Raw genomic sequence first — 21,013 nt, 5'->3', positions numbered from 1 at the left:
AATAACTCTTTTCTCCAAAGATTCTTATTAGGGCTCAACTTTAAGGTACTTTTTACCACTGAGATACTATAGTAGATCAAAGCAAAGTTAAATTATTTCCCTGGAATGGATGTATTCCTAGTTACTGACCAAGTCACAATATGGATTCCCAGTATTCAGTGGGTAGGATTTAGGACTAGGTGAATGGGTAGACTTAAAAAGGAGGTCTTAATGGTTCAGTGTTATATGGCAGGAGGTATCCAGTGGACTATCTTAGAGATTAGTGCCTGACCCTGTATTATTTAACCTTTTTATCAGTGACTTGGATGAAAATACAGATACGCTTATCAAGTTTTCAGATCACACAAAACTGACAAAACAATGGAATATAATGGATGGCAGAGTCAGAATACAAAAAGATCTTAGTTTAGATGTTTGGGATAAATCTAATAACATGAAATTCAATAGGAATAATAAATATTAGATCTTGTGGTTGGGTACCAAAAAGTAACTTCACAAGTATAAGCTGGGGAGGCATGGATAGACAGCTGGTATTTTAAAAAAATTTTGGGGGTTCTACTGAATGACAAGCTCAACATGAATCTATTTATATGTGATATAGGAACCCCAAAATCTAATGTGAGTTTGGACTCCATTAAGAGAGGCCTAGCTTCTAGGAATAGGAAGATGATGTTTCCTCTGTGCTCTACTCTTGTTTTTATTTTTGCAATTTTAAAAATTTTAAACAAATACAAAATAAGAAAAGAAAAAAGAAACAAACTTAAATACTAAAACTAAAATAATACAAAATGAGAAAAGAAAAAATATTGCCATATGCACAGCAGAACATGAGAGGATTCAAAATATATAGCAATCAATTTCCATTTCAAGAAAGCCTATATAATAATTACTCTACATTATGTTGAGAGCTGTCCGTCTTTGCTTCCTTGTAAGTTTTCTTTTGTTCTCAGCTATGTACTTTTGTGACAACAATGTTGCTAGAAGTTGCTGTGGAGGTGAAAGACCAACACCAAGACCAACAAGAGCACACAGAAGGGCTGCTAACACAGGTCCTTTGATCTGCTTTTCTAAGGAAAGCAACTTTAAGGGGTTAACAATCTCAGTTTAATTAAACATATATATACACACACACACACACACACACACATATATATATATATCATTTACTTAGTTCGGGGGAAGAAGTCAGCACCCTGAACTTCAGAGGAAATACAAACAGAAATTACAAGCATACATTACACAAACAGAGCAAATAACACACAAAGATTAACAGACAAGCCTCTATCTATCTGATCAAAGAATTACATAGTTACCAGACAGAGAGGCACCAACATTTGGGTTTTCAAAGCCGGGGGGCTGCTTCAGTGGCTACCCAGAGTCTTGTCACCAACACTCTTTCAATGAGTGTGCCCCCAAAGGCAAAACACTAACCTCTGAGTTTATATATACTTCTTCAGGGTCAAAGGGCATCACAACCATGTGACTCAAACCCACTGGAACTAGGCCTTCCCTTGACGTAAGCAGGTCATCAAAGACTCCTATTCAATCAAAGATTTCTTGATGCTGAGAAGCACTCCAGAACAAAGACAACAAAAAGTCCACTTTGCTTGCCATTACATTTGAAAAGCAAAACTCATCAAAGGTACTTGATTACCTCAGCAATCCAAAAGAGAAAACAGTAAAGAAAAGTCTCACCCTCATTACCATAACAACCTTTTCCCCATATAGACATATACACATATGCATATACACATATATACATACACATATACAGACATATATACATATAGACATATACATACGAAGATATACATATACCTGTACATAGATACACTTATACTTATCTATACTTAGATATGGATAATCATAATCATATATAGACATGTACATTCATATGCATCTACATAAGACTGTACTATACTTATTTATCCTCTGTTTCTCTGAGAGTGGATAACCTCTTCTTCCATAAGTCCAAGTCTTTTCATATTTTCCTAAGTTCACCAACTCATCATTTCTTATGCTACAGCAATATTCCCACCTTATATTGTCTAGTTGTTTCAAATAATTCAAAACAATGTGGATAAATATGGCTGACACATAGTATAGTTTCTCTATTTTTCTCTTTTGATTAAATCTATTTTAGCCTTAACTTTGTCCAAGATCACGATTACTACCCCTGCTCCTTTTTCCCTAACAAATTCTACTCCAGGTTTTATTTTATGTTTGTGCATATCTCTTATTTCCTATCCCTCCTGCCTCCTCTACTCTACTTCTACCTACTACCTTGCCCTCCCATTACTAAATCTACTCTCCCCGTAGGATCCCTCCCTTATCCTCTCATTTCTATTAATCTAAACAGCCTTCTATACCCCCCTTTAACCAATTCCCTCACCCTCTCCTCTAAAGGTCCCTCCCTTATATTCCCCCTCACTATTATCTTAGCATTTTATTTCTTTCTGAATTTAGAAGACGTTTATACTCTTCTAGATATATATGTATTGTTCCCTTTCAAACCCATTCCCAATGAAAATAGGTTTCCAGAACTACCAGTCCTTCTCCCCCATCTAATTTCTCTGTGTCAGTTTTGCCTCTCACATCTCATTTGTATAAGACAATTACTCTTTTTAGCTATTCCTAAAGTTTTACTTTTAAATACCATATCATAGTCAGGTCTACCCCAATCTTTCTTATGAGCTACCCAATCACTAATAACAACCTTAGACATAGGTTTTACATTTTATATACATAAAAGGTAAACAGTCTGTCCTTATTGAGTCCCTTGTAATTAGTCTTTGGTATGTACCTTATATTTCTCTTGGCTCTTGTAAATAAAATCGTCTATTAAGTTCAGGGCTGTTGGGTTTTTTTTAAAACAAAAAGTCTCATAATAAATCAAATGTCCATTATTTTTTTCATTCAGGATTATGCTTAGCTTTTCTGGCAATGATATTTTTGGCCAAAATGCCAGTTTTTTTGCTTGTCAATGTGTAGTATTCCAAGACCTTCAGTCTTTTAGGGTCACCACTGCTAGGTCTTCCATGATTCTAACTGTGATACCACCATATTTAAATTGGGTTTTTTCTTGTTGCTTGTAAAATTTTGTCCTTGAGCTGGGAGTTTCAGAATTTGACTATGACATTCCTGTAGGCTTTTCTCATAGAATCTCTTTCAGGTGGTGATTAATTGGATTTTTTTCTAGTTTCTACTCTGCCCTCTTGTTCTAATAGTTCATGACAATTTTCTTTAATTATTTCTTGTATTACTGTATCAAGATTATTTTTGTGATCATAGCTTTCAGGTAGTCCAATTATTCTTATGTTCTCTCTTCTTCATCAGCTGTTTTTCTTACGTTTCATATTCTCTTCTATTATTTCATTTTTTGTATTTTATTTTATTATTTCTTGATCTCTTATAACTTCCTGGACTTTGCCTTGCCCAATTCTGATTTTCAAGGAGTCGTTTTCTTCCTTAACATTCTGGATCCCCTTTTCTAATTGGTTGACTTTGTTTTCATAATATTCTTGTTTTTCATGGATTGTTCCTATTTTTTTTTTTTTTAGTTTTTCCTCAAACTCTTTCATTGATTTTTAAAGTCTCTTTAAATTCTTCTATGAATTCTTTTTGGGTAGGTGGCCATTTGACATTACTCTTTTGGTTAGAAGAGGGGCTCTTTGCTTCAGTATCCTCTCTGAAGATGAATCCTGATCTTCTCTATTCCCTTAGTAACTCTTTATAGTTGGAATCTTTCTCTTTTATCTGTTCATTTTTTTTTTTAATTTGTAGTAGCTTAGTTTTTCTAATCATCTCTAATCCTGGGTTCTGTGAGATGGTGCCTCTAGTCTCAGATCCTCCTTCCGTTCTCCCCTCTGGGCTGGAACTGAAACTAAAATCTCTGGTCTCTTAAAATTGCCAGAGGCATCCCCATCCCAAAGATTCTCCACTCACAGGGTGTGTGCTGGTTCCTTCTTGCCCTGGGCTGTGTCTCTTCAGGACCACTGGTTCTGGTGTTCCTTATCAGCAGAAGTTCCCTTGATCTTTCTGGGCTCAGATATCAAACTCAGCTCACTGTCCCAGGAGTAAAAATTCCTATAACTGGGGCCCAGGCAGCCTCCCAACCCAGCTAACACCAGGGCTTAACACTTATTGTTTAAGTGGACCTACCCTGGAGGTGTTTACTCTTCACAGGGACCAAACCTCCTCCTAGGATTTGTATTCAGCTCTTCTCCCATTTTCCCTGAAGGACCACTGTTCTGCCTCTAGCCTTTTTTATTTTTATTGCTCTATGTTTGCCCTCAAGTGCTATTTTATCTCATTTGTGGGGAAAATCTGGAGAGCTGGGAATTTTCAAACCTACTTCCCATCTTCAAACCATCTTCCCAAAATCTTCCCCTATGCTCTACTCTTGTCAGACTGCTTAGTTCCGGGTACCATGCTTTAAGAAGGAAACTGGTGATTTAGGATACATTTCGAAGACAGACTGGAATGTAAAGAGTCTTAAGTCCATGTTACATTACAATTAGCTGAAAAACTGGACGTGTTTAGCTTAGAAAAGAGAAGATACAAGGGGACATAACAGATACTTCTAAGTATCTGAAGTCTCTCCTTCATGTGGAGGAGTGCTAGAGGACAGAATCAGGAATAATGAGTAGAAGTTAAAAAGAGGTAAATTTAGGTTCAATGTCAGGAAACATTTCCAAGAATTAGAGCTGCTCGAAAATAAATTAATAGCCTAGAGAGGTAGTACATCCCCACATTGGCAGCCTAGCAGAGGATAAACTACCAATTGGTTGGGTATGCCTATAACATACCACATAGTGATGCCTTCTATGGATTGGTTGGACTAGATGGCTGAAGAGGCACTTCTAAATCTCAAATCCTGTGATTCTAGGTATTCTCTCCAGTGATGAAGGCCAAATACCCACCATGGCTTTATTGCATGGGGGCTCATGAGTTGCTGTGGTCAGAAACAAAATGTGCCACATGTTGGCCAGCCTCCTAATCATGAACCTCTTCATATTTAGGTGGTTTGGTCTTCCAATGTTGCAAAGTTATTCATTCACATGGATATTAATTAAAGAGTGTGGGATACTGTGTACAGAACTGGTTTTGGATACAAGAATATCCCTCTAACATATTGGTTGTGTTATCTAACATAAATCACTCTCTCAGTGTTCAAGGCAACTTGCTAAAACTATGAATGGCAAAGCAGTTGCTGATCTGCACTGATTAGAGGGAAGTTCCATGAAATTCCCTAAGCCAGTGAAATCATATATCAAAAATAATAAAGTACAGTAAATATTATATATATAATATACAATAAATAATAAATATATAAATAAATAAAATAATAAAAACACAAAAAATAAATACATTATTAATGTTATTTTAAATTTGCATAATGATAAACTGCTTGGGAATTATCTCTAAGCCATCTTCTGGCTCTATAAATATGAGTCTTTTACCCTCAGCCCACTCCTTTGCCAAGGCGGGAGATCTACAGAAGTGGAACAATGTGATGCATTGATCGATTTTGTTGTGCTTTTTTCTTTTCTTTAAAAAATATAATTTGCTATAGGGGATAACTCTTTCAAAGGAGTAGGAACACTGGAAAAAAATCGTATTGACAAAAATTTAAAGATATCAATAAAAATTTATTTTAAAATATTTCTTTAATTAATAATGCAGATCTCAGAGAGTGTGTTATAATAAGATTCCAGAGTAATAATAATCACTAACACTCATGTTATGCATTTAAAGGTTTACAAAGTATCTTACTACACATCTCATTTAATACTTAAAGCAACCCTGTGAGATAGTACAGATATCATTATTCTCAGATTAGAAAATTGAGGCTCAGAGCAAGTAAATTATTTGCTTATCATCACATAGCTGATCAATTTAATGGAGATAAAATTTAAACCTGGATCTCTTTAACTCCAAACCCAAGTGCTTTTTCAACTAGATTATGTTATGTTATGTTTTTCAGTCCTTTGACTGGGCTTCAAAACTACTCCAAATGAAAGGCAAAATACTTTAATGCCAAACTCAGTGGTCACCTACCAATGACACCTTCCAAATTACCCCTCTCAACTTCACACAAGCTATACCTAATCTCTCTCTCCTTAAATTTCTTATAGAACATTTGTGGACCTCCCCTTTGTCCCTGTCACATTTTATTTCTTTTTATTCTTGATGATGTATCGGAAGCTTCTCATGGCCAACTGTATACTGCAGAAGGACTGGCACTGGAGGGTTTTACATCTTTGTATCTCCAATGCCTAGAACAGTTCTGGATACACAGCAGGCACTTAATAAGTATTTATTAAATTGGAACAAATAGAAGATGGGTATTTAACAGATGACTAAACATGACTAAGTTAATAAGAAAACAGAGTTTTGAAGGCTAAGTTTACCTTGTTGCAGGCAGTGTACTGACTCGAGTGAAAAAAACGGATGGCTCAGCTTCCACATGAATCCCCAGGGAGAGATTCCTGTAATACCCATCAACATGGCCTGGGCCCCCTGAGTACTTAAAATTCAGGATGGCTTCTAGTGTCTAGAAGGGAAAAGAAAGAAACCAAAAACAATTTGAGAATTAAAATAAAATTTAGTAGTTAAACAGTTGATTACTATTGTCCCTTCAGGATGCTGAAACCTTATAGACAAGATGTAATTTGAAAAACTTTCCTCATTGCACCAGAATTTCCCAGTTGGTAAACCTAAGCTAAGCACTGCCATGATTCTCCACCACAAACCCCTTTACAAGTCACATTCTTAACTCTACATCTGTGACCAGAGGTAGAGATCACTGACTAACTGACGGGAAGCCTCTGCCTCCTTTGGTAAAGCTTTCCATACTTAAATCATCACTGTCATAAAGGTGTTACATAAAGGGCACCTAAAACTCTGACACTATAGTCTATATTTGGATATAATCTGTGGGTTTTATTTAATGAGGTACTTTATTTACCCACAGAATTGAGAACTGTGTTTTTTTAAGAATATTCAGGAATTTTCAGGATTTGCTAGTGCCTTATCCCAAAGAAATTATTAGGAATTTACTTTGTATTCACCCAGAAGATTGTAAGCTTCTCGAGAGAAGGGATCATTTCATTTTTGCTCTGTATTCCCAGTGCCCCACGTAGCAGGATCTTGGTGGCTGTTTGCTGTCACTCTTGCTTGAAAAGGACCAAAACGATGTCACTATGTCTGGGTCAATGTACAGTGCATCCAACTATGGCTAATCAGACCAATATGAGCTCAGAAGATTCTACCACAGGTTGGGCACAAAGAGCCCATAAATGGCATGGTGATGTCTTTTAACTCATGCATAAATTTGATTTAAGTAAGGCAGAACTGTGTGAGGTAGTCAACCTCACTCTCTCTTCCAGAGTCATCAAAGTCCAGTGGTCAGATGAAAGTCAAGACAACTGGCAATGGCTTGGGATACAAAGTCTAATGAAACTCTAAAGTGCTCTACAGTGCTTGCTTCTACCACCTTCATGGCCCATTCGAACACATTGTTCACAACTGCCTATTACTTTGGGGAAGTTTTCATATGGTAGGGGTAGACATCCTCCCCACCCAAACTCACTGAAGGATTTGAGGCCCTTCAGTTACCCTCAACCTGGTTTAGCTACCTGCTGAAATGGTTTTACCAGGTGTGGCCGCTACAGCTTGTTGGAGCCACAGGGGAGAGCTGGGTGGTAGACAGACAGGAAAGGTGGAAAGCAGCCTGGAAAAAAGGGCTCAGCAGTCCTCACACCAGGGGTACTAGTCTTCCCTGAACACCCATATGCCCCAATAGGATCTTAACATATTAAGTAGGATCTTAATAAATGTTAATTAAATGAATGAATAAACAAAGTGTTGTGTGAAGGCAAAGGTGGGCAAGTCATAATTAAATGAGAACCGCAAAAAAGGTTTCATGGAGGGGCAGGTAGGTGGTGCAGTGGATAGAGCATTGGCCCAGAGTCAGGAGAAACTGATTTAAAAACCAGCCTCAGACACTTGACACTTACTAGCTGTGTAACCCTGGGCAAAACACTTAACCCTGATTGCCTTGCCAAAAAAAAAAAAGTTTCATGAAACAGGTGGCAGTTGATTTTTTTGAACTAAGTTCTGAATTTTACGTTGATTCCAAGTCCCAACCTTAGCTAGATTTATACCTAAGTGGGTCATCTGCTGGGAATCATAGGCTTGCAGAATTTATTGCTGGAAAATAGTTTAGAAATTATGTATTTCAAGTCCTTCATACATATGAGAATATAAAACCCAGAAAGGTTACGTGATTTTTTTCAACATCACACAGGTAGTAATTAGTCTGGCCAGGACTGAATCCCAGATCCTCTGACTTCAAATATGGTACAATTTGCATTATGCAATACAACCCCCAACACAGTAAAATGTTTGCAGAGATTCTAAGGAATCACAGCTCCTCAGGATAAAAATATTCATCTTTCCTGTTAATGCCCACAATACCTCTAACAAGGAACAGGGTCTCATTTCCAATTAAAGATAAAGTTTCCAAAGCTAATACCCCAATCGTAATTTCCACTGGCTTTCCATTTACTACTATGTAAGCGGCTCACATGACTCTTTTCCATGAGGAAGGTTTGACTGAAGGATGGACAGAGGAGAAGAGACAAGGGGAGTGTGGAAGTATCACTGAAGAAGGGAAAAGACGGGAAGGGGAAAACTGTAGGTCTTGAAGAAAAAAATTAATAAGGCCACAATTTTATAAACAGCCTTGGCATTTTATTTTTGTTCTTAAATATTTTTATACTCATTCTTCTGTCTGTTCTATGTATATATGTCCTGTTTCTCCAACTCAGAAAGAAATTCTTCAAGGGCAAGAGTCATACATTCTCTATCTGTTAGAACAGCAATATTAAGAACTGGCATTCATAGAGCACTTTAAATCTCATAAGCCATTTTCAAATTATTTTTTTTTTATTTGCCAGTGTCAGCAAACACATCAGATAAGAAAAGAGCACTAGGTCTGGAGTCAGAGAACTTTGGTTCAGATCCTAGTTCTATTCTTTTCTGTGATGTCAAGCAACTCGTTTGACCATTCTGGGCCTAAATGTAAAATGAAGGAAGTGAATTAGATTGTCTTTCAGGGTAGGGAAGAAAGGCAAGGATTCTTTTTACCATTTTACAGAGAAAGAAATTCAAACTCTAACAGGTGAAATGACTGGACTAAGGTCACAGAGAAATGACATAGCTTGAAGTCAAATCCACACTTTCAGACTTCAGATCCATACTACATCACTGCCCCTCCTACCTCCCAGGAAGGTTCAATGACCTCAGCTCACATTTCATAATGATCTAGAGGTTCACAGAGTGTTTTCCTATAAAGATAGTGTGAGGAAGGTAACATAAATATTACTGGTACCATTTTATTAATGAGAGGAATATAAACTCAAGTTGTGTCTCAGAACAACCTAACTAGGATCTGATCTCCAAACTCTAATTCTGGGAAAATACAGAAACACTGCACTCAGAGGACAATGTAGTTATGGCAGCACAGCTGAATACCACTGGTGCATTTTTCATTCCTCATAACCAAATGCTAGAATCACAGAACCATGAGCAAGACCTGCACAAATTTAGACAGCTGACACTGCCTTCAACAAATGTGTCACTTCAGCCAGAACATCCGCATCTGATTGAAAATGTGATGATGCACCTCTGCCCCAATGTGTCCAGGGTTTAAAATTCAGTCAAACCTTTCAAGCAGGAGGGTGTGAGTTTATTTTGTACTTAATGTTTTCAATGATTTCCTTCTTCCTAATTTGTAATAATGCAGGCAGGGCAAGGAGTTTCAAAAAGAAAACTGTGTGTGTGTGTGTGTGTGCGCGCGCGCGCACACGCGCATGTTTACGTGTGTGTTGGGGGAGGAGGGGGAAGGAGAAGAACCAGTCAATGAATGAAGAGGGAGAGGAGAGATTACTATTCTTCATTTCTGATTTCTTAAGACCATAGAATATTAGCAATAGAAGGGATCCCAGAACAGAGAATGTCAGAAACGAAAGGATCCTTAGAACTGAGAATATTTGAAATGGGAGAAACATTAGAACATAAAACAAAGAATGTTTAGAACTGGAAAGGACCTTAAAGATTCTCTTTTCTAATACCAGCATTATAAAAAGTAGGTTGAGATGTGACACAAAGCTAGCTAGTCATTATTCAAGGAAATCTAAATAAAATATATAAATGGACTACAAGCGACTCTCTTTGTCTTCCTAGTACCTATTAATTAAATATGTGTGCATACCTACATGCAAGGAAGGAAGGAAGGAAAGAAGGAAGGATGTATTAAGTGCCTACTATGTGCCAGGCACTGCGCTAAGTGATTTCTAATTATCATTTCATTTGACCGTCACAATAATTCTGGAAGATAGGCACTATTATTATCTCCATTTAAGGCAGACTATATCCAAATGTCTACTAGGCTTCCCACTTTAGAAGGCACTAACATAAAGAAGACCTCTTTAGCATGATAACACACATACATGTTTAAACTCAACTTCTATTTATCATAAAAATCTAAACTGAATTGGCCAGTTAACCTGTAGATACTATGCAGTATCAGGTGTTTTTTCACAGGAAGATACAGTAGGATTTGCATGAGGCCTCCCAGTAAATGGTTACTGAGCAAAAGTGGTGGCATTTTGTTGAACACACTAAAAAGAAATTTAATTAATGAAAACATTTCCTAACTGAGAATCCCAGAGTATTACACTTTGAAAATTCAATGGGTTAAACTTTAAGAGGTAGGTGGGATAGCTGTAATTGAAATAAAGCAATATTGGATCCATACATGTCCCAAAGCCTTAAGATATGTTACTTTAGGGAAGACTGGACAATGAATTGGGCTAGCTGAAAATGCCTTTCACAATGACTTAGGTAAAAGCATAAGTGGCTTAGTATAGTGCCTGACACATAGTAAGAGCTTAATAAATACTCGTTGATGGTAACATGCTCATCAAATTTGCTAAAATAACAAAACAGGAAAATGATAAATGCTGGAAAGGATGTGGGAAAATTGGAACATTGTTACATTGCTAGTGGAGTTGTGAGCTGATCCAGCCATTTTGGAGAGCAATTTGGAACTATGCCCAAGGGCTATAAAAATGTTCATACCCTTTGACCCAGTAGTCAAGTTGCAAAGTAGAATCATGACCAATGGAATGAATCATGAGAGAGAAGAAACAAAACCAGAAAAAAGAGGAAAAAAAAAGAGAGAGAGCAAATAGTTTGCCTCAATCTTCATTCAGACTCCACAGTTCTTTCTCTGGATGTAGCTCGCTTTTTCCATCATGAGTCCTTTGGAGCTGTCTTTGAGCCTTGTATTGCTGAGGAGAGCCAAGTCTATCAAAGCTAGCGATCACAGAATCAATATGTCTGAAGTTGTGTATAATGTTCTTCTGGTTCTGCTCCTCTCACTCAGCATCAGATCATGTAGGTCTTTCCAAGTTATTATGAAGTCTGTATCTTCCCCATTTCTTATAGCACAATAGTATTCCATTACATTCATATATCACAACTTGTTCAGCCATTCCCCAATTGAGGGGCATCCCCTTAATTTTCATTTTTTTGCCACAACGAAAAGAGCAGCTATAAATATTTTTGTACATACAGGTCCCTTTCCCACCTGTGTATTCCAATGAGAAGTTATTTTTTCAAAGCCAATCACAGGAAGGCAGTATGATACAATGGAAAGAATTCTGAGTTTTTGTTTGTTTAGTTTTTGTTTAGTTTTGTATATTAGCTCTTTTGCATAGTTTCTTCAGAAGAAGCAACTTCCCCCTCTCTGAGCCAGTTTCTTCATTTGTAAAATAAGCGGACTGAACTAGGTGATCTCTAAGGTCTCTCCTAATGTGATCCTAAGATGTTGTTTAGGGAGAAAGAATTTAGTGGCAATCAACTGACAGATGACTGCAAAACATTTTGACAACAGGAGCTAAGGCCTAAGTATCATGGAGGAGCACAGCCAAAGAGAATGACTCTGTGTTTTCATTCTTTCTGAGTTAGTTGTTTTTAGACACTCAAGAGAATGAAGAACAGAAGATGTAATTACCAAGAAACATACCAGTCTAATTTATAAAAATCACATAGGGAAGAAAAAGGTTTCGTGAAGTTATTGAGTCTATTCTTCGCTTTTCTTCCTTTCTAAAATAATGAAATAAAAAGCCCACCTAGCTTCAATAAATTTGAATATTTTAATAAAGCCACAGGAAGGGCTTGAAGGCAGAAGGTTGTTTTGCTTTTATTTTTTCCTTCATAAAATAATGAGTATCTGTGCACTAATCTGTCACAAGCCTTCTATTTCCATGTACACATTCAACTTCTTATTTTAAGGAAAAAGAATTAGAAAACCAGCAACTGCCTGGGACTTAAAGGCTTAAATAAAAACTCTCGGTTATAATGGAGATTATTTATATTTTTTCACAAATCATCTTACGCTGAAGACCTCCTTTCAGGGATGAAGTTAGAAATCTTAAATTTCCCAAAGTTATGCCATTAGAATGCCAGCTCCTCCAAATCCTACTAGTTCAATTCAAGATACATATATGCCTATGTTGTACAAAGGCCTGGACCCCACACTACATATACAAAAATGAAAAGTGACATGGTCCTTGACTCTCAGGGAGTTTACAATCAAACAGAGTATACGCAAATAGGCATAATAGAAAACAGTGTACTAGATAGGTCCTGCTAGGATGGGTAATTAGGTGACACAGTGGCTAGAGAGCCAGGCCTACCTTCAGGAAGACTCATCTTCCTGAGTTCAATCTAGCCCCAGATACTTATGATGTGACCCTGGGCCAGTCCCTTAACCCTGTCTGCTTGAGTTTCCTCATCTATAAAATGAGCTGGAGAAGGAAATGGCAAACCACTCCAGTATCTTTGCCAAGAAAACCCCGAATGCAGTCGTGAAGAGTCAGACATGACTAAAATGACTGAATAATAGACAGGTCCAGAGAATATTCTCTATGAAAATTTTAGGTGAGAGAATCATTTGTAGCTATAGCTATCAAGGAAGATTTCATAAAGTGGCTCCTCAACTGTGGCATGAAAGAAAAGAAAGGTTTCAGTGGTCAGTGAAAAGAAGTATATTTTAAATACGGAGCACAACCTAAGAGAATGTATGAAGAAGATCAAGGCAAGACAAAAAAAAATAGTCGTCAACTGTTGGAAGCAAAATATAAGGCCTAAATGTGAAAAACAAGAAGAAGGCATAAACGACTGGATTCCAGACACAAGGAGCAATGGGGGTAATGTGCTACCCTTAATGGTTTTAGCCCTCTTTCAGAAGAACATCCTGCCTTGTGGAAAGGAACAAGATACTGATGAGGGAATAACAGGTAGGATGTGAGTCAAAGTTATGACTTAGGAGAAATTAGGATATACCTTGTAAAGCAATACAAATTACCTTGAAAAGGAACACAATAAAGTAATATATTAGACTCTGAAGATATAGGTTTGAGATGCAGTAGATTCTTTCTAGGTGTCTGACAATAAAAGAGAGGATATGAGAAATGAGAGAAAAGCTATTAGGGATACCAGGGTGAAATGAAGGTGTTTTGTATGTGTTTTTATTTTTTTCCCTAAGGATGTGGTAGAACTGGGCATGTCTGTAAGCAGTAGGGAAAGGGCAAATAGATAGGGAGGGAGAGAAGATGAATAAAAGAAGGTGTGATTGATGAGGCAAGCTCTTGTAAGAGACCTGGGTGTCATGAGATTAAGAATGCATATAGAGGGGTTCTATACTCTCTCTGTTGGGAGGAAAATTGCAAGACATGGCCTTGATTTTCTGAGTAACTTGAGGGAAGACCATTTGTTGGGAGAAAGGAGAACATTTTAGGGGCATGAGAGAAGGAAGGTTGAGAATAGGCAGTGAAAGGAGTAAGACCACCAATCAACGAAGAATCAGTTTTTCTATGCAGCAATGAGGGCCCAATAGAGGCGAGACAAGAGGAATGTGAAATGTACTCAGTCAGCACAGTTATGTAACTTCATCTAAAGATATTTAATAGCTCAAGAAGATAATAAGGCAGATTTTGGAAGATCTAGGGTGAGAATTAATAGGACATTAATACTGGAAGGATAAAAGTGAAAAGGAGTCAAGGGTGAAGGACAATGAATAAATTGGCTCAACAGATGGAGTGTGGGACTTGGACTGAGGAAGACCTGAGTCCCAATTCTGTTCCAACACTTCCTAGCTTTGTGGCCATAAGCAAATCACTTAACCTCTCTCACCTTCAGTTTCCTAATCTATAAAATAGGGAAGGAAGAGAATACACCTCTATTAAGTGTCTATTATGTGCCAGCAACAGGTAATGGGGCTAGATTTATAGATATGAGTCATATGAGCAGAGATGATAATTAAATACAAAATATCCTGAAATTCTTCCCTTGTTATTTAATAAAGTAAGGCTTGAAATGTGGCAAGAACAATAACTTCAATTTGATCCACTTAGTAACTTTGAATTTGAAGGACAAAAGTTCAGCCATTGGTTGGTAGCCACAGGATTTGGTGCGGCACCAATTTCCAGTGAATTCTAACAGTTTGTATTTAAGGTCAGTAAAACACTAAAATGAAAATAATGCCATTACTTTCCACTTAATTAGCACTTTAGAAAAAAAAAGAGAACACTTTCTCAGTGCTAATTAAGCCTTATAAATGTCAGATAACTACAAATTAAAATGTTCCAACTAGAATGCCATACCTACAATAATACAAAAGAATGATCAATAGCAGTCTTCACCTGAATTCTTGCTAAAGAAATAGCCACATCGTTAGATTTTCTATTTAGGTTAAAGGCAATGCAAGAAATTTCATTCACATGAAGTAAGTCCAATGCAGCTGTGAGAATCAATCCTTAAGATGGTGATTTCTAACCCTTAATACTGAACATTAAGGAAAATACTAGCACCAAAAATGAATATTTGAGGTTGAAAGGTCATTAGAATATAAAATGATATTACAAAGAAATATGGAGCTAGAAGGGAATCACCAAACTCAAAATTGCAAGGGATCTCAGAGGTCATCTAGTCCAAGTGTCATACTTGGACAGAAATTTCCTCTACTAAATTTTTTAACAAGTAGTCACCAGCATACACTAGACCTCCATTGAAAGGGAACTCATTAGCTCTTAAACAATTGAAACAATCTAGTCACCCATATGTAGTTCTCTTTGTTAGGAAGCTTTTCCCTATATCAAGCCTAAAACAATGTTAGCACATAAAATGTAAAGGGTGGAAGGAACATTAAAATATAGGATATCAGAGCTAGACGTATCTATAGAACACAGGACAAAGAATGGCAAAATTGGAGGGATTTAGAACATAAAACAATGTTGGAAATGGAAGGTACTTTAGATAACAGGATGTTAAAGGCAGAAGGCACCTAGAACATATAGCACAATACTTCTGAAATGAAAAGGATCTTATGGAAAGGGATGGTAAAGTTGGAAGAAGTCACATTCAGGCTCTCAGACCAGAGCCTCTAAGCTTAGAATTGTCTGTATATTAAAAAGAGGTGGGGGGAGGCAGGAAGGATTCTATCTAGTTTTCCTAAGCAATCCTTAGTTCTTCCTAGATTATAGGTGACAAGAGCAAGGGTAGGGTGGGAATGAAATCCTTCCAGAAACAGATGAATGTACAGCAGCCAGAAGTCATACAGCCATAAATCATTATGGAAGGAAGACACATGAGATATTTAGTTCAATACAATTTTACAGACCAAGCCACCAACAAAGAAGGGAACAGAATCACTAACAACAAAAGCAAAGCAGTCTGGCAATATTAAACAGTGACAAAAAGTCCTCTCTAGATATTTAAGTAACATCACTAATTATCATTGAAAAACTGTAAATTACAAAAACTGTTAACTGTTAAGAAGAGGTTAAATTATGTACAATCTTATATAGTACATTTTAGAAAAAATTCAAATAAAATAGTTGAAATAATGTTTTGGCACAAACTAGTATGTTTATAAATTAAATTATGTGTTCATTTTTGCTAACGGCAGGCAATTATCCAATTTATTTCCAAGTCCTATAAGAGCTTACTTTTGAAACACGTCTTCCATATGATCCACCTCTGCTTCCCTTTTGACAGTACCACCTTGGTGCAGGTTCTCATTACTACAGTCTATTACAGTAGACTGCTGCTTGGTCTTCCAGTCTCAAGATTCTCTCCATTCCAATCTATTCTCCACCCATTTGTTAAACTGATCTTCCCAAAATGTAGGTCTGACCATGTCATCCACTCCACCCATTCACAAAAGTCCAATGGTTCCCTACTACTTCTAGGAAAAAACATAAAATCCTTCTATTTTGTATTCAAAGCCTTTTATAACCAGGGCCCCACTCAGCTTTCCAGCTTTCTTTATACCTTAGTTCCTGCCACACACACCATTCAGTAAGAGAAACCTCTTTGCCATTCCTAAAACAAGACACTCTATCTTCCAGCTTTGGGCATTTTCACTAGCTATCCCCTTTACCTAGAATTCTCTCCCTCCTCATCTCCATTTCCAGGCTTCCTTTAAGTCCCAGACAAAATCCTACCTTCTACATAAAGCCTTTTCCAATCTCCCTTAATGCTACTGCCTTTCCTCCAGTCATTATCTCCAATTCATCCTAAATCTATCTTCTTTGTATATAGTTGATTGCCTGTTGTCTAGCCATGTAGATGCAGGTCCTTTCAGAGTAGGAACTGGCTTCTGCCTTTCTTTGTATCTATTGCCAATGACTAGAATATAGTGTTTAATAAACACTTATTTACTGACAGATTGATGATGACAACGACGACGACGATGATGATGATGATGATGATGATGATGATGATGATGATGAACTCATATTTAAATGACATTGTAGAGTTTACAAAGTGCTTTACGAATACCAACTCTATGAAATAGTAAGAAAATTAGATTCATTTTATATTTAAAGAAATTAAGGCTCACAGAAGTTGAGGTTACTGTAGCTAGAAATTACTTCTCTGTGACAATACTAGAATATAAAAACAATTGATCATTGTGTTGGATCTTCACACTCAATCATAAAGAAAGAAAATCATAGACTTAGAGAAAGTCAGGGTTGATAGGGGTCATTGAAATAATTTAATTCAAACTCTTCATTTCACCCATACAGGTGAAGAGCTGTGTTCAAGGTCACATAACAAGATAATTGCTGAGAAAGGACTTAAAACCAAGGCCTCCTGCTTTCTAGTCCCATTGCATTGTTTTCCATACTTTGCATTGTTATCTACACTTTGATGATCTCTCTCCAAATGAATGCCTCTGGGGTGACACTGCTCTCTCGCTCCTGGCTCTTCATACTCCACCCCAGATTCTCAGAATTTAAGAGACTTTAAAAGATCAAATCCAACCATGTTATATTTCAAATGAGGAAACTGAGACTCAGTGAAATAAAATAACTGACTGTCTCAAGCTCACACAGCTATAAGCAGCAGAGGCCAAATCTGCACTCGGATGTTTATTCCTTAGTCCAACATTCTCTTAGACCATGCTAAATTGTGATCAGAGAGGCAAAAAAAAAAAAAAAAAAGAAAGAAAGAAAAAAAGTGAATTTAAGTGGAAACTCAAATACCACACCCAAGACCAGGTACATTTTGGTAAGACCTGAGATGCATGACACACACAAAAAAGAAGGAATTTTGGCTCTCTCTGGAATTATCTAAGAGGTAGAACTATGGACTTTCAGGGAAATTCAATTAAATCATCATCTCATTTTTTCTTGTATGTATGCCTAGAAGCCTGGGGGAAGGGAAGGTTATGTTCTTAATAAATTTAATAAAACACAAATAAATTCTAGATTAATTTATGTTGTACTGAATTATTAGTAATCAGCAGAGTAGTGCTTAAATTCATACATTGTTACAAGCAATAAGCAATTAGTAAATTTTCCATTTATACTCATTTAGTAATGAGAATCACTATCTGCCTACATTAAGTAGTTTTGCAGATGTTGCTTATGGAAAATGTTAAAGGAATAGACTTAAGTACCATCTTAGCCCCAGATTGGGGCTTCCTGAAAGTATGTGCAGGCCCTCCAGGGAAGAATAAATACTAGCATGCCATTGGTAAAGGAACACACTGGGAACAAGGCAGAAATGCAAAATGATCTCAAGATAATGGAAAGCTCCCATTAGCAAAAGCTAATACATGGTACCCAATAACTCAATAGCATGACTGATATGCCACTGCTGAAGTCACACAAACATATGATTACATGTTTCAAACATAAGAGATTTTCTTTCTAACACTGGGATCTATATTTAGTGCTCTGTCCAGTCTCTCCATGCCCAGTAAACCAAGGTATGGACTATTTATCAACTCTATTGGTTTAAATCAGTAGCAGTACAGGAGGTGGTATAGCATAAAGCAAAGATCAACCAGTTTGGAGACAGGAGAGATCTGGGTTCAAATCCTACCTCCAACACATACTAGCTGGGTGACCTTGGAAATGTAATTCATCCTTTCTGAGCTTGCATTTCTTTATATATAAAATGAAGTTAATACACTGCTGACCTCACAGATTTATTATAAGGAAATGACATTTTTAAAAACATAAAAGGCCATATAAATGTGAGCTATTATTAATGGAAAGAACAAATCCTTTTACCACTTTGGGCATCTGTGTGTTCATCCATAAAACAACAGGGTTGTCCTAGATGAATGCAAAAGATCTGATATACAATATTCTGTTTTAACCTTCTTTGTTATAAAGCTCCTTCTAGCTTTAACATTGAATGGACTAACATTCACGTTCCAAGATCCTTTCCTATCCAGCTAGGGCAATGTATGATTCTTTACTAAATGCCCTTGAAAACGTCCTGATGCCCAGTCTCTCACACAGTCGCGGATGACTCATCCCCTTTGATGACTCTTATCCTCAGATGAGAAAGGACTTATCACCAGATCCCAGGAAATGTGAACCATGTCCACAGGAAGTAAATAATCTGTGGGAATGAAATCCATCATCCATGGGCACAGCTCTGCACCGTAGCTCAAGTCTAAGGTGACTACAGTTCAGGTTTGGGCCCTTCCATCTCCTCTGAACAATTATGACTTCAAATTGCTTATGGCTCTGGTATTTTATTGACCTCTATTATTAGGTCTCCATTTTCTCCAATACTTTTACTTCTCTCTCATGGGTTTCTATTCCTTGTTTGGTATTCGATTTGTCTGCCTCAATTTTTCTCATAAAATTCAGCATCAGAGTTCCAACTACCTGCCAGATAGTTCTACCTGCCTGGCCCTCCAGCACCTGAAACTCAACATGTCTAAGCTTAAACTTGTCATCTTCTCCACTAGTCTGCTACTGCCTCCCAAATATAAAATTTCAAGTGATAGTACCATCATCTTCTCAATTCAACTCAACACACACCCAGGCTGAAACCTTGGACTTGTTCTTAATTCCCCCTCCTTCCTCAAAACTCACACTACTCCCATTACTCCCAACTATCCAATGAATCTCCATAGAGGCAGTGTGGAGAACTGGACAAAGCATTCACTGAATGTAGATCCTAGAGGACCTGAGCTCACTACTGCCTCGGATACTTGCTAGCTGTATAAACCCACAAAAATCATTCAACCTCTATCAGCTTCAGTTTCTTCATCTATAAAATGAGGGAAAAATAGACTTAGCAAACCTTATTGCACTACATAAATGTTAGCTATTACAGAACCTACACAATAATATATTCATACCCTTTTCTCTTCTCTCCTTGCCATAACCCAGGTTCAAGACATCATCACCTCTCACCTAGATAGTTCTCTGGATATACTCAACTCAGATTTCTCTCTTCAAATATACTGTCTGTCATCCAGTAGGGCATTTCCATTTTCATCCTGGACATCTTCATCTGAATATCTTACTGCCACTTCATATTCAGTATGCATAAAACTGAATTCATCATATTCTTGCCACCTCCTCCCACCCACATAGGGGAGAAGAAACCTAATCATCCTCTAAACTATAGCCTTTCCAATGATGGCACGGAGATCCTCTTAAGTTATATCTTTGGCTCTCCCAACCAACTCACTTCTCCTTTTTCTATAATAACTCCTATTGAGTCTATCACTTTTACATGGTCGATGCATGTATCTAAATCTGTTACTTGAATGCTAAAAAAAAATAAATTACTCTCTATCCCATATAATAGGAAAAAATGTAAACTCTAGCCTGGCTTTTAAGCCACATTTAAATGAGAGCGGCATAAGGAAAACAGGTAAGATTTAAGAGGAGATAGTAGCTAACCTCAAACTTGAAGGAGATGAGAACGAAGTGAATTCCAGCTGCGGTGATTGACTGTATACATGCACAAAAGCAGGAGATAGCAAGACAAAATCAGGGAACACCTGATATTTTATTCTGATTAGAACAGAGGTGGGAAACCTGTGGAGCATCAAAGCAATACGGCTCAAAAGACAAAGTGGAGACAAATCGTGGAGCATCTTAAAAGTTCAGCCAAGAAATCTGTATTTTATCCTAGAAGCAATGAGAGAGTCACAAAGGATTTTTGAACTGGGAAGTGACGGAACTAGGTTTGTGCAATAGGATAATTCATCTGGTAGCTGTGTGAAGAATACTTTGAAAAGGGAAGATGGGAAGCAGAGAAACCAAACAAGTTATCAGAATAGTCAAAGCAAAATGGAAACAAGGCCTTGAACTAGGATGATTGCAGTAGGAAGGAGAAAAGGGGGAAAGATTACAGACGGAGGGCTAGAAATTTACATTTGGAAGTTATCTTCACAGACATGTTCAATGAAGCCACAAAGTGGATGAAATCAGCAAGGGAAATTATGCAAGGAGAGATAGAGAAGAGAATTCAGTTTAGGGCAGACTCTCAGAGTTAGAAAACAAAGAAAGGTGAAACTGAGGAAGAGATTGAAAATGACCAGTCTCTAAGGTCAGTCTTAGTTCTAAACTCATGTTGTTAACATTCTATGTTCTCAAGCATCTTCCAGCTCTAA

General features: G+C 37.2%; 1 protein-coding gene across 2 annotated transcripts in view; it reads right to left on the bottom strand.

The window, feature by feature from the left end:
• The window catches only part of TRAPPC9 (trafficking protein particle complex 9), a 1,018,418-nt gene that overhangs the window by 505,324 nt on the left and 492,081 nt on the right, over window positions 1–21,013 (bottom strand). For both annotated transcript variants that reach the window (XM_036742028.1, XM_036742029.1), the window contains one exon: window positions 6,414–6,556. In XM_036742028.1, coding sequence (XP_036597923.1) covers window positions 6,414–6,556 — 143 coding nt within the window. The remainder of the gene's footprint in view (window positions 1–6,413; window positions 6,557–21,013) is intronic.

Source organism: Trichosurus vulpecula, chromosome 1, assembly GCF_011100635.1.
Source record: "Trichosurus vulpecula isolate mTriVul1 chromosome 1, mTriVul1.pri, whole genome shotgun sequence".
Taxonomy (NCBI): Eukaryota; Metazoa; Chordata; class Mammalia; order Diprotodontia; family Phalangeridae; genus Trichosurus; species Trichosurus vulpecula.
This window is presented reverse-complemented; position numbering and strand designations above follow the sequence as displayed.